General features: G+C 40.8%; 2 protein-coding genes and 1 long non-coding RNA gene across 22 annotated transcripts in view; 2 read left to right on the top strand and 1 right to left on the bottom strand.

Moving 5' to 3' along the window:
• The window catches only part of CDC16 (cell division cycle 16), a 44,928-nt gene extending 26,720 nt beyond the window's left edge, over positions 1-18,208 (top strand). For 3 of the 4 annotated variants that reach the window (XM_060636582.2, XM_060636584.2, XM_060636581.2), the window contains 3 exons: positions 1,010-1,145; positions 2,862-2,952; positions 6,451-6,933. In XM_060636582.2, the coding sequence (XP_060492565.1) occupies positions 1,010-1,145; positions 2,862-2,952; positions 6,451-6,710 (487 nt within the window). In that variant the 3' untranslated portion in view covers positions 6,711-6,933. Of the gene's footprint in view, positions 1-1,009; positions 1,146-2,861; positions 2,953-6,450; positions 6,934-17,149; positions 17,264-17,802 lie in introns of those variants that run through there. The other variant, XR_014135985.1, reaches the window with a different exon arrangement.
• Positions 16,959-19,125, bottom strand: LOC144617379 (uncharacterized). Of its 6 annotated transcripts, none has more exons than XR_013557788.1 (3): positions 18,260-19,125; positions 18,105-18,169; positions 16,959-17,347 (listed from the first exon to the last, which is right to left on the bottom strand). It is a non-coding gene; the product is annotated as an uncharacterized LOC144617379 (long non-coding RNA). The 6 variants fall into 6 exon arrangements; XR_013557782.1 differs by having other exon boundaries at positions 18,955-19,125; XR_013557784.2 differs by having other exon boundaries at positions 16,959-18,169.
• A 28-nt stretch (positions 19,126-19,153) lies between these two features.
• The window catches only part of UPF3A (UPF3A regulator of nonsense mediated mRNA decay), a 30,352-nt gene continuing 25,900 nt past the window's right edge, over positions 19,154-23,605 (top strand). For all 12 annotated transcript variants that reach the window (XR_009611242.2, XR_009611241.2, XM_060636589.3 and 9 more), the window contains exons 1-3: positions 19,154-19,360; positions 20,358-20,464; positions 21,803-21,909. Coding sequence is in view for 10 of the 12 variants with exons in the window: in XM_060636589.3 (XP_060492572.2) it covers positions 19,154-19,360; positions 20,358-20,464; positions 21,803-21,909 (421 nt within the window). In the remaining 2 variants the exon portion in view is untranslated. The remainder of the gene's footprint in view (positions 19,361-20,357; positions 20,465-21,802; positions 21,910-23,605) is intronic.

Raw genomic sequence — 23,605 nt, 5'->3', positions numbered from 1 at the left:
TTAAGTAATCTCTACACCTAACATGGGGCTTGAACTCATAACCCCTAGATTAGGAGTCGTATGCTCTACCAACTGAGCCAGCCAGGCACCCTTCTTTTCCCATATTTTTATTTTGAGGTCCTCCAGCTTTGTACTTTGCTTCTCAGACACAGCAAGCATCAAAATAATTATCTCTAGTGAGTTTTATTATCTCTTTTTTTATTATCCCTGGTAGTATAATTTTATTTTAGAAATATAGAGAATTACAATTCTCTAATAAATTTCATTTTCTTAGATAAAAAAATTGGTATTCAAAATTAATTTGGAAGAATTAGGACAGTAGGGTTTATTTAAAACCATATCCATATTCTAACTTACTGTTTTTCTCTAGGTACCAGTTTTATGATGTGATAAACAGCATTGCAAAAATAGATTCTTTGGTTCAGTATGTTTGGGAAACTCTAGGTTACTCAAAATTTAAGAGGTTTTTCTATTTCAGGATATGTTGGTGTCTTGAGTATTCATTATGAGCTGCAGCATTTCCCAAACCTTATTGAACCTTCTTCTCACGAAAGATTTTACAGGGCAGGAATTCCAGAGAACTTAGGAAAATGCTGTTCAAGTGACTTCTTTGGACCTTAAAGCAAAAACCTTTGGTTGCTTTTAACCACCCCCAGTGTGGGAGGTTTGTCTGGCCCCAAAAGAGACCTTGCAGTGTGGTGGGGCACAGGACCCAGGGCCAGAGGTTATGTTCTGGCTCATGTCTCCCACCTGTGTCCCTGTGAGAGCACCTTCAGCTGGCTGGGTGAGAAGGGCAGGAAGATCCATTTAGGAAGGCGTCAAGGTACACGAAGGTGGTATAACCATTCTGGATGGTTACGGTGATGTACCAGATTGTTTTTGATGTTGGCACATAGATGAATACTCATCTTAGATCTAGAAATTCAGTACTTTCACTGTACCCACTAATTATTTTCTCTTTCTTCCCGTTCTTTCTGCTCTCAACTCCCTGTCTTTTCTTCTCTCACAGAAAGTATGCCGAGGCCTTGGATTATCACCGTCAGGCACTGGTGTTAATTCCTCAGAACGCGTCTACCTATTCTGCCATAGGGTATATCCATAGTCTGATGGGCAACTTTGAAAATGCTGTTGACTATTTCCACACAGTATGTCTAGTTAACATTTACCACTTTTTTTTTTTTTTGAGAAGATCTTTTCTAGCCAGCATTGTATTTACCATTTTAAAATTCTTCAGACGACTTTGTGGTTTCTTCTTTCCTTTCCAGAGAAAAGCATGTGTGTGTGATACTCATCAAACTAGAGACAAATGTGAGACTTGGGTCCTAAGTGTGCAGTCAGACATACATGTGTGCATGAGGTTTGTGGGCCTCATCTGAGCTGGGCATCACATCTGGGCAGGAGAAAAGAAATTCTGGTCTCTCTGTTTAGGACTTATAGTTAAAGTCCTAAAGTCCTTGGATCACTTTTTTTTTTTTTTTTTTAATTTTTTTTTTTTAACGTTTTATTTATTTTTGAGACAGGGAGAGACAGAGCATGAACAGGGCAGGGTCAGAGAGAGGGAGACACAGAATCTGAAACAGGCTCCAGGTTCTGAGCTGTCAGCACAGAGCCTGACACGGGGCTCGAACTCACAGACCGAGAGATCATGACCTGAGCCGAAGTCGGCTGCTTAACCGACTGAGCCACCCAGACGCCCCACCTTGGATCACTTTAGTTGGTGAACAAAACATCTGTGTCATCACAAGGAAAGAATCTCACGTCATACTTCACTAGACCTAAGACACCATCAGTAATCAGGTTGGGTGCCCCGCCCCCCAACACACAGACAAACCTTTAAACTTTACACAATTCTTTCCAATCTCTCAGTTTTTTGGTACTTAGAAAAAGCACTCTTTTGGGGCACTCTTTTTGGGCATATTAGGACATAGGTTTTTTTTCAGAGATGACTCTAGTATCTACATAAAAAAGAAAATATAAGTGAAATAAATACTTAAGATGCTCTATTCTTTACATTCAGAGTTTGGTTCTTTTAAATCACTTTCGTACCAGGCGGTCAGTGTCCCTGTTTTCCTGGGGCTGGCACGTATACCCTGCTCTTGAAGGTTTTTCCCAAAGGCGTTGACTATGCAAATCTTACGCTGCCAGAAGGTGTCAATGCAAGGATTTTAGGCAACAGTCTCAGTTCCTGTATTTTTGAGTGTTCACGTGGTTTCAAATCTAGTCTGTACATCACCATGGCTACCCACGCAAAACACCCTCATCAGAGCTGTGGCCAGCTGACAGCAGTAGTAAGAAACCACCAGTAGTTTAAAGCGTCCCAAGTTCAGAAATGTTAGAATAAAAAAAAAAAAAAAATGGGTCTTAGAATTGATGAAATAATGGTATTTGGAGAGAAAGATAAAATCTGAGAAAATGATAGGGTTGGTTAGAGATTTTCAGATGAGATCAAGTCCTGAAGATGCCATTATGATAACTAGGATACTGAGCTAGGCAGAAGTGTGGACTGGGCAGCTTTTCTGGGTTGTGTGATATTTCGAATGTGTGTATTTGAAGATTCTATAATTTACCTCTCTTCTGTGATGTAATTAATGCAGAAGACTTAGAAGGCTCTATGTGGAGACAAAGTTTTGAAAATCTTTTTGGAGGACTGGGATTTCAAACATAAACAGTGGTTTGATAACCCTACATGTGCCCATCGCCCAACTGCAACAGACATCAACTCATGGCCACTCTTGTAGGCCCCCCCCCGCCCAACCTCTGATTCCCTGTAGTGTTTTGAATGGAGTCCGACAGGAATATTTTTAAATGAAAGAGAAGGAAATACATTTTCTTGTAATAACCATGGTGAATCTTTTCTGCAGGCCCTTGGTCTTAGGCGGGATGATACATTTTCTGTTACAATGCTTGGTCATTGCATTGAGATGTACATTGGTGATTCTGAAGCTTACATTGGTAAGATTATAATTAATTACTCTGATTGACATTGCATCCCATTCTTTAGATTGTTGTATATCTCTGTTTAGGTTTCTCAAATCTCATGTAAGGTTTTAAGTTTAACTTTCTAACCATTTAACTATATTATTAAGAAACTCCATTTATTTGTTGGAACAATTCTGTGGGAGTTAATGGCTCATTAAGTGTTCAGTTTATAATTGAGTACTTGGTATATGCAAAATACTATTATGGAGTATGTGTAAAGTGCTGTGATATACAAGAATCAATCTAATTAATTGCAAGGCACCTGGCTGGCTCAATTAGTAGAGTGTGTGACTCTTGATTGCGGGGTTGTGAGTTCAAGCCCCACGTTGGATGTAGAAATTACTTAAAAATAAAATCTTAAAAAGAAAAAGTGTTAAAACAATCTAAATTGCGTAATGGGAAAAAACCTTAGAGACTTTTAATTTCCAATAGTTTCTAATTTCTAATAAGTAATGAAAACACTCTGGCCTTAATACTTTATAATGAGGTTTGTTGCATATTAATAACATTAATTTTTGCATTTCAGTGGACTGTTAAGTTGGCTTACATTCACACATTACAGTGCTGTGTAATTTTTTAAGTATTTTTTTTGGTAATGATAAGCAAGTGTTAAGATAAATTTGGGTAGAATTGCTCTCCTTGGGCCTTCATTTAGTGACAAACATTGTAAGGTAAAGAGGGTGTAATGAAGTTAAACTCGAGGTCTGGACTTTGGGGTAGGCAAAGATTTCTTTCACAGGACACAAAACCATGAGAGGAAAGCAGTGTTCAAGTAGGTTTCAGTAAAATTAAGAACTTTGTTCATCAAAACACTGTTATCAGAGTGAAAAGGCATGTCATAGACTGAGAGAACTTACAATTTATAGACTGGTCAGAGCTTGTGTCTAGAATACAAAAAATCCTATAAATTGGTGAGAAAAAGTTCAGTCAAAAATGGGTCCAGAATGGGCAAAATACCTGAACAGGAGCCTCACCAAAGAGGCTGTCCGCCAAAGCAAATGAATGTGCTTACTGTCGTTGCATATTATGGAAATGAAATTAAAACCATAACAAGATGTCATTGCACACCTGCAAAATGGCTACAAGTGAAAACACCGCTAGTGCCTAGTGTTGGTAATGACGTATACACCTGGTATGCTTGTATATTATTGGTGGTTGGTGCTCATAGCAGGTAGAACCACTTTGGAAAACTGTTCAACGTATCTGCTAAAGTTAAACAGACCTGTTAAAGCAGTTATCTGTTGCTGCCTAATAAGCTACACCAACCGACAAGGATGTATTACCTGTCTCAGCTCTGTAGGTTGATTGGTGGCTCATTTACTGGTCTCATCACTAATGCAGCTGTGGTCAGCAGTCACTTGATGGGCTGACGGGCTAAGATGGCCTTATGCACAGATGGAGACCTCAGCCAACCCAGCTGGGCCTCTCATGGGTCTTTCAGACTTCTCCATAGCATGGAGGTCTCAGGGTTCTAACAACAAGAACTAACGCCTCAAGACCTCTTGAAAGCTGGAAGTTTCCTAGAATCACTTCCGTCACATTCTGTTCAGCACAAGTCATGTGATCGAGTGCATTGTCATCAGGGGTGGGGTGTGATTCATTGGGGTGTTAGGGTGCTGACCTACCATGCTGCTCTTAAGCCATAGCAGTTCTCCTCCCAGGTGTGTGCCCAGTGGATCAATGTCTCTGTAAGCGAATGCTCACATGCAGAGTTGTTCACAGCAGCTGTTTGTAACCACACCTAACTAGAAATAACTGGATGTCCATGAGTAGGAGAATGGGGAAGTGAATTGTGGCAAGCATAAGCGGTAGAGTACTACACAGTTAAAAGGACCAACGATGAAGTCACACTGTAACCTAGGTGAATCTCCCAGATTTTGACAAAAAGAATATATACTGATAAATTCCATTTATGTGAAGATTAGTTAATCATAAGCAAAACTGATCAGTGGTGATAGAAAAATTAGAGTGGTGATTCCTTCTGGTTTGGGAAGGGGAGGTGTTCACTGGAAAGGGCGTGAGGTGGTTTTCTGGGAACTGAAGGTGTTTTCTTTGTGGTCTGGTGGTGGTCATGTGGTTATATGTGTATGTGAGAACTTGCCCAGCTCTGCACACTTTTTACGGTGTGTATGTTGTGGCTCATTTTTGTAAAGCTAAAACAGAAAACTTGAGCTCTGGCACCCTAAAGACCCTGAGTTGGTATCTCAACTCTGCCACCAAGCCCTGTGGCTTTGGGCAAGTCTGAGCCTCAGTTTCCTCTTTTGTTTGAGGAGGGTCTTACAACAGGCTTAAATGCAAAATTCTTACAAAGCTAAGGAAGGTCTGGAGGTAGGGTACTGAGTGAGACAGACATTTTGCCTGTCTTCACGAAGATAATGGTCTTACAGAGATTTCCAAGTGTATTAGTCATTACTTACTATTTATATATATTTTTTATTCAGGTATAATTGTCATGTAACATTAGTTTCAGGTGTATACCATAATTCAGGATTTGTACATATTGTGAAATGATCACCACGGTAAGTCTAGTTAACATTCATCACCATACATAGTTAGAAATTATTTTTCTTTTGATGAGAACTTTTAAAATCTTCTGTCTTAGCACCTTTCAAATGTGCAATACAGTATTTAATCACTGTGCTGTACTGTTTTTCTTTTTAGAAGGCTTGTTATTATCTGTCAAAACACCTGTTGCTGAAAGCTATTAGTTTGAACTGTGTAAAATTATTTTGTGTCAGAAATGATTGAACCTAATACATCTGTTGGAAATCTCTTCTCCATCATTCATAAGATTTTGATGTGTGGAAAGTGTATTTCCCCTCACTGTGTTTCTGTGTGCATAAGGGTGCAACTGCACCGATGCCAGAATGCCAGTGGGCTGTTCTTGTTTGTAACATGCAAGGGCAAGTGCCTGCTGTGGCTCCCTTGTGTGTGGGGGCTTTAGGGATGGTGCCGCTGCCACATGGGGCTTGAAGTACATGTGCTTGTCAGTCTCCCAGCAGCCGCCCTTGATAATCGAGAAAAAGAATAGGAGGAGAGTGATTGGAATTTCTCCTTCTGAGCTGTACTTGTGCTCGTAAAAGTACCATTGGACTTAGGTGTGCCTGGGTGGCTCAGTCCGTTGAGCATCCGATGGCTTCCGCTCAGGTCATGGTCTTGCAGTTTGTGGGTTCCAGCCCCTCATTGGGCTCTGTGCTGACAGCTCAGAGCCTGGAACCTGCTTTGGGTTCTGTCTCCTTGTGTGTACCCCTCCCCTGCTTGTGTTCTCTCTCTCTCTCTCTCTCTCTCTCTCTCTCTCTCCCTCCCTCTCTCCCTCTCTCCCTCTCTCCCTCAAAAATAAAAATAAACATTAAGAAATAAAAAAGTACCATTGGCCCTAAACGTTGGAGGTGGTGCTACATACATGATGATGGAAATGATAGATAATGACAGGGTTTCTTATTTTATTCTCCTTGTGGTATTCCCTTTTAGGAGCAGACATTAAAGACAAATTAAAATGTTATGACTTTGATGTGCATACAATGAAGACACTAAAAAACATTATTTCACCTCCGTGGGATTTCAGGGAATTTGAAGTAGAAAAACAAACTGCAGAAGAAACGGGGCTTGCACCACTGGAAACCTCAAGGAAAACTCCAGATCCCAGACCTTCCTTGGAAGAAACCTTTGAAATTGAAATGAACGAAAGTGACATGATGTTAGAGACATCTATGTCAGACCACAGTAGTTGATTGCAGACAGATCTCCATTCCATTTTGCCTTGGGGGAGGTTGGGGTTTCCTCACACCCTTGTCTTGTCTTCAGAATTTCCCATTTCTTAACACGAATCCAGACTGCACCTCTACATTTAGGAATGGGGGCCTGCCAAAAGAGACTGGACTGCACACCTTTGCAACAGGTGTTTTCTGACCCTACAAAACAATTATAGGTAGAGGAATAAAGAGGTAAATTGTGTATTATGTCTGTTTTTCCTTTTTCAATAAACTTTCATTTTCAGAATAATTTTAGTCTTATGAAAAAGCTTCAGAGACTGCACAGAGAGCTCCCATAGGACCCCCAGACGGTTTCTCCCTGTTCTCGTCTTATGTGACTGTGAAACCTTTGTCATGACAAAGAAGCGCACATTGGTACGCTACAAGTAATGGAACTCTGAGCTTTATTTGGATTTCACCATTTTCCCATTAATGTCCTCTTCCTGCCCTGCATCTTATCCAGGGGCCACACTGCACTTAGCTGTCACATCTCCTTGGGCTCCCCTTGGCTGTGACCATGTGTCAGACTTCTGTGACCTACAGGGATTTGAGGAAGACTGGTCAGATGTCTTGTAGAATGTCCCTCAGTTGGAGTTTGATGTATTTCTCATACTGGACTAGGGTTATTTGTTTTGGGGAAAAAGTACACAGATGGGAATGAAGTATCTTTCTCATCACATGTCAGAGGGTATATAATATAACATGACTTATCACGGATGGTGTTAATCTTGACCATGTGGTTACAATGATGTCTACCAAGTTTTTCCACTGTAAAGTTACTGTTTTTCCCTGCCTGTAATGTGTGATTTAGAAGCAAATCATGAAGTTCAGCCTATCCTCAATAGGACCAAGGTTGTTTTTGTTTTTGTTTGTTTGTTTGTTTTTAGGACCAAGGGCTCCACCATCTGGAGGGGGGTCTATCTGCACATATTTGGAAGTCTTCTGTAACAAAAATTCGTGTCTTCTCCCATTTATTCAGCCATTAGTTAAGTATTATCAAAAATGAATATGTATACATATGTATATGTATACATACTTTGTATTTTAAGTTATAATCCTACACAATATTATATTAGGGCTTCATTTCTTTTTTTTTTTTTTTAATTTATTTATTTTTTTTTAACGTTTATTTATTTTTGAGACAGAGAGAGACAGAGCATGAACAGGGGAGGGGCAGAGATAGAGGGAGACACAGAATCCGAAACAGGCTCCAGGCTCTGAGCGGTCAGCACAGAGCCCGACGCGGGGCCCGAACTCACGGACTGCGAGATCATGACCTGAGCCGAAGTCAGACGCTCAACCGACCAAGCCACCCAGGCGCCCCAGGGCTTCATTATTTCAACTTTGGCCATTGGGACCTCCTTGAGCCTGGCTCCTGTGTCCCTGTGATATAACCCCATCCATTTTTGTTGTGATTCTTTGTTCTGGTAAAATACACATAACATGAACTATGGGCTTTAGTTAATAATGCATCACTATTGATACAAATGTCGCAGTGCAAGGTGCGGATACAGGTGTGGTGGGGAGCATGTGGGAACTTGTGCTTTCTTTTCCATTTTTCTGTAACCTAGTGCTCTAAGAAATTATGTGCATGTGTGGGTATAGATATGGGTAGGTAGCCATTTTAACCAATTTCAAGTGTACATTTCAGTGGTACTTATTTCCAGGTTTTTTTCATTCTTGCAAATAAGTTTTGTACCCATTTGGGCAGGAACTCCACACATGTCCTCCCCCCAGCCTTTGGTAACCTCTAATCTACTTTATGTCTGAATTTGCTTATTCTAGACCATGTAAGTGGAATCACACAATATTTGTCCTTTCGTGTATAACTTTACCTAGCATATTTTTTTTAATGTTTATTTATTTTTGAGACAGAGACAGAGCATGAACGGGGGAGGGGCAGAGAGAGAGGGAGACACAGAATCGGAAGCAGGCTCCAGGCTCTGAGCCATCAGCCCAGAGCCTGACGCGGGGCTCAAACTCATGGACCACGAGATCGTGACCTGAGCTGAAGTCGGATGCTTAACCGATTGAGCCACCCAGGCGCCCCCCTAGCATATTTTTTTAATAAAAGTATTTATTTTTGAGAGAGAGCATACAAGCTGGGGAGGGGCAGAGAGCAAAGGGGACAGAGGATCTGAAAACAGGCTGTGTGCTGACAGCAGAGAACCTGATGTGGGGCTTGAACTCACAAAACCTGAGATCATGACTTGAGCCAAAGTCGGATACTTACTAGATGCCCCTATCAAGCATATTTTTAAGGTTCATTCCTGTTGCAGCTTTTACCAGAACTTTATTCCTTTTATGGCTCAATAATATTCCATAATGTACATCACATTGATTTATGGATGGATATGAGTTATTTCCATCTCTTGGCTATTGTGAATAATGCTGTGAGCATGCGTGTGTAAACATCTGAGTCCCTGTTTTCTGTTCCTTTGGGTATTTGCCTAGGAGGGGAATTGGCTCATGTGATAATCCAGTGCTTTTTATTTTTACATTTTTTTAAATATTTATTTTTGAGAGAGAGAGAGAAACAGAGTGCAAGCAGGGGAGGGGCAGAGAGAGGAGACACAGAATCCAAAGCAGCTCCAGGCTCTGAGCTGTCAGCACAGAGCCTGATGTGGGGCTCCAACTCACAAACTGTGAGATCATGACCTGAGCCGAAGTCGGATGCTTAACTGACTGAGCCACCCAGGGGCCCCATTCAGTGCTTAACTTTTTGAGGAACTGGGCAACTTTCTACAGCAACTGCCCATTTTACATTCCCGCCCCCAGAGCATGAGGTTCCAATTCCTCTGCACCCTCACCGGGACTTTTATTTTTTGTTGTTACAGTCCACTCCAGTGGGAAGTAGCTGTTTCATTTGTGTTTCCCTAATAACTAGTGATATTGAGCATCTTATCCTGAATTTCCTGGCCATTTGTATGTCTGTTTTGCAAAACTGTCTATTCAGATCTTATGGCCACTTGTGTGTGTGTGTGTGTGTGTAAGTTTATTTTTGAGAAAGAGAGAACACAAGCAGGGGAGGGGCAGAGAGAGAGACACAGAATCCAAAGCAGAATCCACACTCAGCACAGAGCCCAATGTGGGGCTTGAAGTCAAACTGTGGAATCATGATCTGAGCCGAAATCAAGAGTCAGATGGTTAACTGACTGAGCCACCCAGGTGCCCCCTTATGCCCACTTTTAAATTGAGCTGTTTCTTTTTGTTGTTGAGCTATAGGAGTCCTGTATTGGTTTTGAATATTAAATCCTTGTCAGATATGTGATTTGCACATATCTTCTCCCATTCTGTGAGTTGTCTTTTCACTCTCTTGATAGTGTCCTTTGATATACAAATTTTTAATTGAATGAAGTCCAATTTATGGTTTCTTTTGTTTATGGTGTTTTTGGTGTCATATTTACAAAACCATTGCCAAATCCAAGGTTATGCAGATTTTCACTAAAGTTTTCTTCTAAGATTTCCATAAATTTAGGTCTTTGATCCATTTTGAATTAATTTGTCTAAATGTTGTAAGCTGTGTTCAACTTCATTCTTTGGTGTGTGGATATTCAGTTTTCCCAGCACCATTTCTTAAAGAGACTGTCTTTTCCCCATTGAATAGTGTTGGCATTCATGTCAAAAATCAGATGATGGTAGGCATATCTGGGTGGCTCAGTTGGTTAAATAAATGTCCAACTCTTGGTTTTGACTCAGGTCTTGATCTCACGGTTTGTGAGTTCGAGCCCCATGTCAGGCTCTGTGCTGACAGCATTGAGCCTGCATGCAATTCTCTCTCCTTTCGGCTTGCTCTCTCTCTCTCTCTCTCAAAATAAATAGACTTAAAAAAAAAAAAACTTAATTGATGACAAAGATGAGAGTTTATTTCTGGGCTCTGGATTCTATTCCATTGGTCCATATGTGTATCCTTAGGCTAGTTCCACACTGTTTTGATTACTATAGCTGTATAAGTAGGCTTTGAAATTAGGGTGTGTGAATCCTCCAACTTTTTCTTTTTCAAGATTGTTTTGGCTGTTGTGGCTTCCTCGAATTACCATATGAATTTAAATGTTTGTGTTTTTTTCCCCATTTCTGAAAAAAGATGGCATTGGGATTTTCAGAGAGATTTCATTGAATTTGTGTGTCTTCTTAATATTATATCATCTAATCCATAAACAAAAACTGTCTTTCCATTTAATTGTGTCATCTTGATTTCTTCCAGCAGTGCTTGTAGTTTTCATTGTGCAAGTCTTTTACCTCTTTGGTTAAATTTATTCCCAAGTATTTTATTATTTTTTTGGATGCTATTATAAATGGAATTGTTCTCTTAGTTTCCTTTTTTTGATTGTTCATTCCTAGTGTATAGAGAAACAACTGTTTTTTGTGTGTTGACTTAGTATCCTGAATGTATTTATTAGCTTTAACAGTTTGTGCATGCATGTATGTATGTGTACATGTAGAGCTTTCTACATAACAGGATCATGTCATCTGCAAATAGAGATAGTTTTACTTCTTTTTTTGAATTTGGATTGTATTTATTTCTTCCCACTTGCATAACTTCTCTGGCTCGAACTCCAGTATTACATTGAATAGACGTGAGAAGCAGGCATCCTTGTCCTGTCCTTGATCGTAGGACAGGCTTGATCCAAGGCTTCAGTCTTTCACCATCAAGGGTAATGCTATTGTAGGTTCTCATCGATGCCCTTCACAGTTTTGGAGGAGTTCCCTTCTATTCCTACTCTATTGAGTGCTTAGTTGTTTCATCAAGAAAGGTTGCAAATTTTGTCAAATGCTTTTTTTTTTTTTTTTTTTTAGGTGGATGAATGTGATGATGAGAGGTAATGAGTTCTAGGATTTCAGGGCTGTTGAGGGAAAAACATGACCATAAGGTGGCAGTAGCATATTTTATTTGGGCAAGTGTATTTGAGCGGCTCTTTGGGGGTGATGTGGTAGCAGTGTGGCAGGAAGAGGAGGTTAGAGAAGACTGAAGCGCAGTGGCTGTGTGGTCCTTCATAGTCCCAGGGTGTGTCTTATGTACAGGTTGCAGATGCTGCGTGTAGATTTGCCCAGTATGCAAAACAGGCAGGCTCTAGATGGCTAAAGATACGCTTGTTTAAGCTATATTTAAAACAATGATATGTGTAAAAATTGGACTTGGCATTGTTGGGCTTGAGCTAACCAACCCCGTCTGCTGTGAAGAAGTAAACAACATAGGCTTCAATATACAAGGGCCACATCTCTGGTTCACTTATATAACGTCTTGAAGGTTTTTTCCTTCATTATATTAATGTGATAGTTTACATTGATTTTTTTTAATTTGTAAAAAAAAAAAAAAAAGTGTTTATTTTAGAGAGAGAGCGAGCAAGCGAGCAGGGGAGAGGCAGTGAGTGAGACAGAATCCCAAGCAGGCTTCACACCATCAGCATTGAGCCCGATACAGGACTCGAACCCATGAACCATGAGATCATGATCTGAGCCCAAATCAAGAGTCATGCTTGACTGACTGAGCCATACAGGTGCCTCCTACGTTGATTGATTTTTGTGTGTTGGACTACCCTTGCAATCCTGAGATAAATCCTGCTTGGTCACATTGTATGATCCTTTTAATAGAATGTTGAATTTGATTTAATTTTTTGTTGAGTTTACATATATGCTTATAAGAGATATTTATTGGTCTGTAGTCCTCTTGTAGTGCCTTTGTCTGGCTTTGGTGTTGGGGTACTGCTGGCCTCATAAAATGAGTGAAGTAGTATTCTCTCCTCTTCAGGTTTTTGAGAAGAACTAATGTTAATTCTTTAACAGTGAAGGCTTTTGGTCCTGGGCCTTTCCATGTTGGGAGGTTTTTGATTACTGATTCAATGTCTTTACTTGCTAATAGCTGTTTCCTCTTGAGTCAGTTTTGGTAGTTTGTATGTTTCCAAGAATTGTCCACCCAGGTTGTTCACTTTGTTGGTTAACCATGGTGCATGGTATCCTGTTACAATCTTTTTTATTTCTGTAAAGTCTGTAATAATTTCTCCTCTTCCATTTTATGATTTTAGTAATGTGAGTCTTTTTTCCCCCCCTCAATCTGGTTAAAGGTTTGACAGCTTTGTAGCTCTTTTCAAAAAGCCAACTTTTGATCTTGTTGACTTCCTCTGTTGTTTTTCTAGTTTATATTTCATTTCCACTCAAATATTTATTATTCCTTCCTTCTGCTAGCTTTGGGTTTAGTTTGCTATTCTTTTTCTATTTCCTTAAGGTGTAGAGTTTTATTATTGAAATAAGATTTTTTTAACACAGTCATTTACAGCTATAAATTTCCCTCTGAGCACTGTTTTTGCTGTAGCCCCTAAGTGTTATACTGTGTTCTTGTTTTCATTTGTGCTAAGGTATTAGCTAATTTTCCTTGTTATTTCTTCTTTGACTCATTGGTTGTTTAAGTGTGTTGTGGGGCGCCTGGGTGGCGCAGTCGGTTAAGCGTCCGACTTCAGCCAGGTCACGATCTCGCGGTCTGTGAGTTCGAGCCCCGCGTCAGGCTCTGGGCTGATGGCTCGGAGCCTGGAGCCTGTTTCCGATTCTGTGTCTCCCTCTCTCTCTGCCCCTCCCCCGTTCATGCTCTGTCTCTCTCTGTCCCAAAAATAAATTAAAAACGTTGAAAAAAAAAATTAAAAAAAAAAAAAAAGAGTGTGTTGTTTAATTTACCACATATTTGTGAGTTTTCCAGTTTTTCCTGTCTTAGGATTTCTAGTTTTATTCCATTGTAGTTGGAAAGAATATTTTGTGTGATTTCAATCTAAGTGTTTAAGACTTTTCTTGTGGCGTAATTTATGGTCCTTCCTAGAGAATATACCCTGTTCACTGGAGAAGATTGTATTCTCTGCTTTTGTTGGGTGGAGTGGTCTGTGTAAGTCTGTTAGGTCTAATTGGTTTATGGTGTTTTTCAAGTCTTCTATTTCCTCATTGATCTTCTGCCTACTTATTCCATTATTGAAAATAAGGTGTTGACGTCTGAAACTATTATTATAGAAGTCTATTTCTCCCTTAGTTCTGCCAATGCTTGCTTCATGTATTTTGGGGCTCTCTTATTGGATGCATATATATTTATACTTGTTATAACTTTTGACCCTTTTATCAATATATAATGTCCTTTTTGTCTCATAACAGTTTGCCAGCCCAGCTCTCTCCATTACTATTTACATGGAGTAATTTTTTCCATCCTTTTACTTTCACCCTTTTGTGTCTAAAGCAGGTTTCCTATAGACAGCATACTAATGGATCATATTTTTTTTATCCATTCTGGTTTTTAATTGGAGGGTTTGATCATTTACATTCGAAGTAGTTACTGATAAGGAATTTGTCTTGAGCTGCCATACAGCTATTTGTTTCTGTAAGTGTTACATATTTTTTGTTCCCTCCTTATCTTATAGTTGATTTTGTGTGTGTGATGTGCCATTTTGATACTCTACTATTCTGGGACTTTTTGTTTTTTTTCCTCATGGCTACTCTGGGGATTACAATATCTGACTTAAATTTATAACAACCTAATTTGAATGATTCCAATTTAGTTTTAGTAGCATACATACACTGTTGTTATACACCTCCCTCCCTTTCTTCTTATTATCACAGATTACATCTTTTTTCATTGTTCCCATTAACATTGATTTATAAATACTATTTTATTCATTTGCTTTTTAAATCATATAAGAAAAAAGGAGTTAGAAACCAAAAACCAAAAGTACACTAATACTGGCTTTTATATTTACCTATGTAGTTATCATTACTATTGTTATTTCTTGATATGATTCCAAATTATTGTGTAGCTTTCTTTCATTTCAGCTTGAAGGGCTCCCTTTGGGATTTCTTAAAAGGGCACTTGTACTAGTCTACCAGTGATAAACTCCCTTAACCTCTGTTTGTTGGGGATGTCTTAATTTCTCCTTCCTTCTTGAGGAATGGTTTAGCCAGAAAAATTTTTGGTTGACAGTGTTTCTCTTTTAAAGCTTTAAATATGTCATATAATAAAGGGATAGGGTTATATGTTTCATTTGTTGTAACCCTTGCAAGCCTGCATCCTGACTTCACCAGGTATATTATCCTATGTTTTTGTGGTTTCTGAGACATTCGTTCAGAGCATTAACAAAGTATTGTACAGAAATGAATTTTCCTGGCACCTGCAATGGTTCCTTAAACATCAACTTTTTATCTTAATCTAACATGTATTCCATATTCCTTAAGAAGCTAAGGCAAAAAAAAAAAAATAATAATAATAATGGCTCTCATTTCCTGAGGTCTAACTCCAGGAGGTCTTTAAAGTAAGTTGCCTGGGGGGCTCAGTCGGGTAAGCGTCCAACTTCCACTCAGGTCATGGTCTCACAGTTTGTGGGTTTGAGCCCTGCATCAGGCTGTGCTGACAGCTCAGAGCCTGGAGCCTGCTTGGGATTCTGTTCTCTCTCTCCCCCTCTCTCTGCCCCTCCCCCACTCGTGCTCTGTCTCAAAAATTAACATTGAAAAAAATAAGACTTTGTACATTTGAGGAATTTGAGTGCAGCTATAGATGCTTCCAAGGCCCAGCATCCTAGCTATTGTGTGTTTCAGCTTATGACAGCGAATGTCAGTTTAGTGCAGTAATGCACTTAGGTCGTGAGTTACCTGCTGCTCTTCAGACTCAAATAGTGTTCTGAGTTTTCATCTTTCTATTTAATGGCTTTTTTATCTCTTCTCTATCAGGATCACATGTGCCTATTGTTATGCCTCCCCTCTTTAGCTGGGGCTGGAAAATCAAATGACTGAACTTAAAATAGTAATTTTTAAAATAGATAAAAATATAGGTATTAATACTTTTTTCAAGTTTATTTTGCCTTCCAGATAAAGTATTTCTTCCTGTAATTTCTTCATTGATCACATGGTATGTTTTTTTAAGTTTCCGAAAAAGCAAACTCCTGATAAATGAGCCTCATTACCATATTGACAGTGCTTTAAGAAATGAAAGGCAAAATCCAAGCTGTTTTTCAGGTCAGCAGTCTAGTACCAATGTTTAGGCTTCAGAGAGTATCAAAGAAAGGTAATGTGTAATTGTACTGTCAAGTAGTTTTCTATACCACCCAATATTTTACTCTCATAATGATGCATGGTTTACTAAAAAGGCATCCTTCTTGCCAACTTTAAAGTGATCATGCTGTCATTTTCAAAGGGATATGGGAGTGTTATGGTCACCTGCTGCTTTAAACCAGTGCCATTTACCAATTAGATGTGCTCCCAAGTAAAATGTAGCCTTTCCTGTGACAAGCATTCACCCCAGGATCACATTGATGTGTGGCAAAGCAAAGTTACCTACTTTATTCACTCTGACATTTGGAGATTATTTTCTTTTATTGTCTGTAGTTGTGTATGTAAAACAATGTAAAAGAAAACATATATTACAGGCTTGGCAGTATGTAGGAATCTAGACTTTGTGATGTACTTATTTTTTCATATAAAATCTTAAGCTATTTTGCAAGTGTATTTCATTCACTGTATCTTGAAATTTGTACTATAAGATTTTTTAATTTACAGAATAATTTCATAGTCATACCTGAATTCTAAAATTCTGTCATTTTTGGGAAACCATTTCTGAGAACCTTATTTGTTAATAACAGGAAGTAAAGAATCTGAGGAGTCTTTAAAAATTGACCATGGTGGCCGTTGGCTAGGGGAAAAAAAAAACATTTGGGCATTTTGCTGTCCAGATTGCAGTACACATACAGCAAACATGTGAGTGCCTGTAGGTGCCAGCTACAGGCCTGGACTGGGCACAGAGTTGGATAAAGACATAGTTCCTGCCTAAGTGAAGGCACAGTTCTAGGTTGTTAGGGAATATTCAGCATTGAAACAATGCAGTAACTAGTAAATGGAGGTATGCTTGAATTTCTGGGGATCTTGAATCACTTTGGCTGGGAAGATGTTGGGTTGGGATGAGAAAGACTTCAGGAACGTCCTTCAGGAAAGGGCATTCCAGGCCGAAGCCATAGTAAACCGTGGCTTCACTACGGGGGCACAGTATGGACACAGGAATACCACAAAGCGTTGCACATGACTTGGGCCTAATGAGAACTCCCTTTCTGAAGACAGTTCTTTTCTCCATTTGACAATTTTGCTTTTTGGCCTAGTATAGATGTGAGTAGGTTTGTGGTATGAGGTTTAGAATCCTTATCTCAATTTAAAAACCTCACCAAAGAGCAAAAGATACTTAGATGACTGTGTCAACCTGAAAATAAAGAGCCACAATGAGAGGCAAATGAGTATTTATTTGGGACCAAAGAGTTGCAGTGTCGGGAGCACAGATTCAGGAAAGCAAGGTGGTTTTCATGAGGAAAACAAATGACATGATTTAAGGGAGAAATTTTTTTTCTATGGGTGTTTTAACAGGCTAGGCTACTCTGGGTTATATACTGACTGAGTGCTGATTCTGTCTTCAGAAAGTCCACAACCACCAGACTTGTGATCCGGATGTCTGTTCTGCTGACTTTTCAAACAGTTGCTTAAAACAACTGCCGTTTTACCCAGTGCAAAGGTTTTGGCCCAGTTCAAAGGTGAGTATGGCGGTTTCTCTCCACTGGCCACTCAGACTCGATTTTAAAATGGCTCCAGTAATGCCAGTTTTTCAGTTGGTTAGTCTGAATAATATCAAGAAATTAGAAAAGTAAAGACCTGCAAATAGATTGAGAGCAGTTTTTTAAAAGTCCAAATATGTGCTCTGTAAAGACTGCTGAAACATTCCAATTTTTCAAATGAATGGGTTTCACGTTTTTCAACATCAGCCCCTTCTGCATCTACCTCCTTTCCGTCTTTTGTATTAAAAGATTTTATTTTTTAATTTTTTTGACATTTATTTACTTTTGATAGAGACAGAGCACAAGTTGGGGAGGGGAAGAGAGAAGAGGAGGCACAGAATCCAAAGCAGGCTCCAGGCTCCAAGCTGTCGGCACAGAGCCCAACACAGGGCTCGAACTCACAAACCGGCAGATCAAGACCTGAGCCAAAGTCGGACTCCTAACCGACTGAGCCACCCAGGCGCCCCTGTATTAAACGATTTTAGGTGGCAACCATATTTTCCTTCTTTTTATCACAGGTTATACCATCAGAGCTTTTGATCAGCATACCTAAACTGCCTGTACGGAGTTGATTTGAGACCAAAAAAAAAAAAGAAACCGTGGAGCCAGGGTGGGCAACCTTATCATAGGTGTGTTTCTAATAGGATTCCTTTAGATTTATGAAATATTGACAACTGCTCCTTGCCCCCTTCATGGGGTTTTAGAAAACTGCTTTGGAACTGCTTTTTGAGTCTTGGCTCATTTAAAAGTCACATTCCCAGTGTGTTCATTGGTAGCGAGTAGTTTAAGGATAAAGCACTAGAAGTAGGCCTGGACTTACCTCCAGTATCTGACAGTGACTCCCTTCATCTCTGTTTGTACTCGGAAGTTCTCGGGAGAAAGATGCTATGAATGACAAATACAGCCAAGGTAATTAAAAAATAGGAGAAAATATGAAAAAACGTGGCATTTAAAATTGAAGACCTGATGGGGCACCTTAGTTGGCTCAGTCAACTAAGCATCCACTTCAGCTCAGGTCACGATCTCGAGGTTTGTGGGTTCAAGCCCCGCGTTGGGCTCTGTGCTGACAGCTCAGAACCTGGAGCCTGCTTTGGATTCTATGTCTGCCTCTCTCTCTGCCCCTCCTCCACTCGTGCTCTGTCTCCCTCTCTCAAAAATAAACATCAAAACAAAACTGAAGACCTTCTATACATTCTAATCTGAAGTGCTACTGCCTCTTAAGTTCATAAAAGAAAAATATATGAACGAGAACCTGGCTTGGTTGCTGTCCCATTAATAGCTTCGAACAGTTGTGTAAACATTGCTGCAAATCCTTCAGGCCCCGTTTTGTGGGTGCCCTGGGTCTGAGCAAGGCACTCGCCCCTAGAATGCGGGGCTCAGAGATGAATAAACCCTCTTTCTGAGCCGGCCACTTTCTGCTTCCAACTGCGGCGCATTTATTCTCCTCCGTATGGGGAAGCCATTTGTGCTGTTTGCCAACCCCTCCATTCTTCTTAAGTGCTGTTCTCTGAAGAAAGGTTCAGATTTCCTTGGAAAATAAAATAGCTGTAAAATGTGAAGCACGTGTATGTAATTCTCAGGAACACTTAGCCAAACGTGCTCTGGTCCCTAATTTCCCGCCGACTGGCTACTGGGAGAGGCCTTTCGACCCCTTGCCGTCCCAGACCTACCCGGGCTGCCAGGGCCCACCTCGGCTTTACGTCCCGCGGCACTACCAGGTTGAGTCCCCTGGGACAGAAGGATGCCATGCTGGACGTGGAACATCATGGGTCGGGGGAGCGGGGGGAGGGAGAAGGGGCGGTGTCGTCCCAGTTCTCGCGAGGTTTCGCCCTGGGAAGGAGGCAGAGGCGGCTCCGCGGCGGGTGCGAGATGCGCTCAGAGAAGGAGGGGGCCGGAGGCCCAGGGGCTGCCGTTGCTGCGCGGGGCCCGAGCGGGAGGGAGAAGCCGTCGGCCGTGGAAGTCCAGTTCCGCCGGGAGTCGCCGCGGCGAGAACCCGAGGCGCCACCAGCCTCGTTCTTCGTTTGCGGGGACGGCACTTGCAAACATCGCGAGGAGAAGAAAACGGTCCTGAGCAAGGTGGGGAAGGGGCGGGACAGATAAGCCTCGCGAGAGGAGGAGGGTCTTCAACAGGAGAGGCGAGGGCGTCCCTGCAAACCTCGCGAGGAGAAGACGGATGCTCTTCAGCGTGGCGGGGGTGGGGCCAATGGTTGGGGTGGTCTCGAGGGGTGGGGCTAAGAAAGGTGGGTGGGCGGAGGCGAGGGGCTGCGGGAACGGGGTTGGGCAGGCAAACCTCGCGAGAAGAGGGATGGTCTGAGAGAAGATGGGGCGGGCTCAGGGTTTGGAGTGGTGGGAGGAGGTGATGCCACGCGCGGCGTGTTCTGGGAGCGCGGGTCCCGGCTGGGCCAGCCGCTTCAGCACCGCGGACAGCGGTTGGGGGAGGCGGGGACGACGTGCAGCTGGAACCGTTTCCCGTTCCGCCAAACGCGGCCTTTTCTGATATGGAAGGAGGAAGAAGAGTGCGTTCAGCCTGTGTTGTTTCCGATTGGGGCTGCCACGCTGAGATGCTGGGCCACGGGGAGGCTCTGTCCTCGGCCCGGGCGATGCGAGGGGGCGGCTCGGCGAGGGTCCGGTCCTGTCCAGGGAGGGCGGCGGGAGGATACTGCGGGCAGGGGCGACAAGTGCGCATCGCAGGCGGAGGTCCCTTGGCAGGAAGAACCGGTGCACCGCCGGGCTGTTAGAGTTGCTGTTGCTCTGCGTGCAGGGAGAATGTAGGCGGAGGTTTTATTTTTCAACTCGGGCATGGACAGTAAGCGTCATGCCAAGAGTTGTCTGGTTTCCTGAAAAGGAGCTGCTTTATGCACCCCTTTTTCTGACCTTACTGATTCCGTTTAGATTAGTCAGCCCTCATTACCCTTTTGACAGCCATGTTCTCCATGCATGTATTTCTTAGCTTTAAATGTGTGTTTCTGCTGGACTCCTGGTTGAGATCTCCTTCTGAACCAAAACACAGGTGACATTCAAATTATTGAGGCAATGATAGTGAAACAAAACCCACCCAGAGTCCTTTCTACAGGTGGTCATTCGGCGGCTTCCTCCCAGCCTCACCAAGGAGCAGCTGGAAGAGCAGCTACACCCACTGCCGGCACATGATTACTTTGAGTTCTTTACTGCCGATTTCAGGTGAGAAGCTGCTTACCAACATTAAGAAGCTGGGAGGTCTTGTCACTTGGTGAGAGATTAAGATTATTATAGATGATGAAAGCTATGTTTATTTCCATCTTCTTTCCTACATGTACTCAGAAATCAGTGCAGACCTTTATTTCTGCAAATTGTTTCCAAGTAGGCAGATCATTACATTCTACTAGCACCACCATAGTCTAAAGAGAACAAACACCAGAGACAGAAACAATATTCCAGCCCCCAGAAACCGACTTGTGCTCCCTTAAATCACTGAGACCCCTGTCCCCACCTCACACCTGCCAGGTTATATCTTTTTTGATTCTCTTTTACATCTTGGTAGTAAGGTGGCTCTGACAACACTTTCACACTTCTAGATTTTCTTTTTATTAACAATGAAAGAGCAGACCTCATGTTAGACCTTCAACGGGTGATAGTTCAGCTAGAATTTTGTGATTTTTCACTGTTTTTATTATTACCTTTATTATCATTATTATCCTTTTTATCTTCAGTGTCATGAGTGCCATGAGTTTGTTATGGTAGCCATATAAACTTTCCTTCTGAATAAATACATTTAAGTTAAAAATGCCAGTCCATTCAAAGAAAAATATCACAGGTAAATATAGATTTGGTTTTAAAAAAATAGATGATTTTCAAATGACTAACCTTTAAGAAAACTGGTACCATTAAAGGACAGGCACTGGACTCAGAGCGACTCAGGTTGAATCATAGTCCTATCTTTAACTAGCTGCACCTTTTGCACATACTGAATTTCTCTGGGCCTCAGTGTTCATGTCTGTGAAATGGGGTTGAAAGTTCCTGCCTATGAAGGAAATTGGTAGTTGTGAGATCAAGGAGAAAGAGTTAGTTCTTCTATAGTCCCCATACCATGTGCTACAATTAATATCCCTTTAACATACGTAAAAGTGGTCATCAGTGAAGAATATCTTGTAAATATAACGTTTTCAACTGTGAATGAATCATGATTAGGTTGTATTACATCATCGTGTGTACTAAGGAAAACCTTTAAATAACTTTGCCTGTGATTTTCAACCTCGGAAGACCATTATTTTAACCCTGGTTTTGTGTAATAGAGAAACTGACCTTAAGTGTCTTTCCCAAGTTATTAAAAAGATCTCGGGTAATGTTTTGTTTATTTTTGGTTTTTTGTTTTTTTTGCTAAAGAATACCCAGATTATTGTAATTAAAAGAGAAGTGATTCTTTGGCATAAAGGTTTTATTTGAAATAGTTTGTTGCATCTAGAAAAGGAAAAGAAAATCAAAATTAAAGAAGCCATGCATTTTTTTGCTAACAGTTTTCACTGTTATCTTTTATTTCAGTCTTTATCCTCATCTCTACTCAAGAGCATACATTAATTTTAGAAATCCTGATGACATCCTTCTTTTTAGAGATCGTTTTGATGGATATATCTTCATTGACAGTAAAGGTTCGATTGTTGGCTTTTTAAACTGTTATAATCTCTAACTACATTAATTATGTTTTGCTGGAATGTTTGTGAACTGTAATTAAGTTCTCAGATACCGACTTAAAATAAGTTCATAAATTTTTATTGTGTTACTGTGGTTATGTGCTTGTGTTGAAAATTGAAATTATGTGTAAACCAAAGAACTCCGGCAAGTCTTTGTAATCTATTTATGTATTATCAGAGAGTGAAGTTTTTCATATAAATGAGTTTCCTGGATAAGTGAGCTTCACTTTCTTTTGTACCAAAACTGAATTGCTTTGTTCATATTCAATATAAGTCTTTTAATTTATATTATTCACTTATATCTATGTCTTAAACAGAGAACTTTTTTAATCATACATGTCTGGATTATGTCATGGGGGATGGGGATTGTAGTAACGAACATCACTTTCTCACTGTTGAACAGCTGCCCGCTGAGACCATGATATTTATCTCTACTCTAAACGGTCCCAGTTCTCTGTACTTTTGGGTCCTCCCTTTGTCCTCCTTTCCTGTCAGACTGTCAACTGTTGTGTCCACTGCAATCAAGTCTGTACACCTGTATCAGCATATTCTCTGTACACCTTTCACCAGCCAGCCTCCTCCCACTCCACCCACCGCACTACTGATAAGTGTTTTCTCCTCCACTGAGAGGGAGCAAGAAACCCTCAAAGAGTGACTAGGCCAAGAGATTCTTTTCTTTGAGCAAAAACAAATTTAATGCTTGAACTATTTGACATTTGTGTTAAATGCTTGTTTGTTCAAGTGCCTTTTTCCTTTAGTTTTTAAAAAGTTATGGTAAGATACGCAAAACTAGATTTACCATCTTAGTCTTTCCTGAGTGCACAGTTCAGTAGTGTTAAGTACATTCACACTGTTGTGCAGCCCACTTCCAGAACTCTTTTGATCTTGTAAAACGAAAACTCTGTACTTGTTAGATAACTCCCCTCTCCTCCCCCACCCCCAGCCCCTGGCATCCACCTTTCTGTGTTTTGTTTCTATGAATTTACTACTCTGGATACCTCCTATAAGTGGAATCTTACAGTATTTCTCTGTTTGTGCCTGGCTTACTTCATATAGCCTGGTGTCCTCAGTGTTCACCCATGTTGTAGCAGGTGTCAGAATTTCCTTTTTAAGGCTGAGTAATATTCGGCTGTGTGTGTACCACATTTTGTTTATCCATTTTTCAGTGGACCCTTGGGTTGCTTCCAGCTCTTTGTTGTGAACAGTGCTGCTGTGAACATGGTGTGCACGTATCTCTTGGACACCCAGCTTTCAGTTTTTTTGGGTGGATACCATTGTGGGATTGTTAGATCATATTATAATTATAGTATTAATTTTTTGAGGAACTGCCCTACTGTTTTCTGTAGAGGCTGCTTATTTTCTCTTCCTGCTGATAGTGCACAGGGTTCCAGTTTTTCCATATCCTTGCCAGCAATTGTTGTTTTCTGGGGTTTTTTGGTAACAGACATCCTAGCGGGTATGAGGCAGTATCTCATTGTGATTTTGATTTGCATTTCCCTAATGCTTAGTGATGTCGGCATCTTTTTGTGTGTTTGCTGATGTCTTCTTTGGAGGAAGAGAAATGGAGGGATGTTCAATTTCTTCGCCCATTTTTAAATTGAGTTGTTTCTTGTTAAATTGTAAAATTTTTGTTATTATATTATAGATCTTAACC

The sequence above is a fragment of the Panthera onca genome, chromosome A1 (genome assembly GCF_046562875.1).
Source record: "Panthera onca isolate mPanOnc1 chromosome A1, mPanOnc1 haplotype 2, whole genome shotgun sequence".
Classification (NCBI taxonomy): domain Eukaryota; kingdom Metazoa; phylum Chordata; class Mammalia; order Carnivora; family Felidae; genus Panthera; species Panthera onca.
This window is presented reverse-complemented; position numbering and strand designations above follow the sequence as displayed.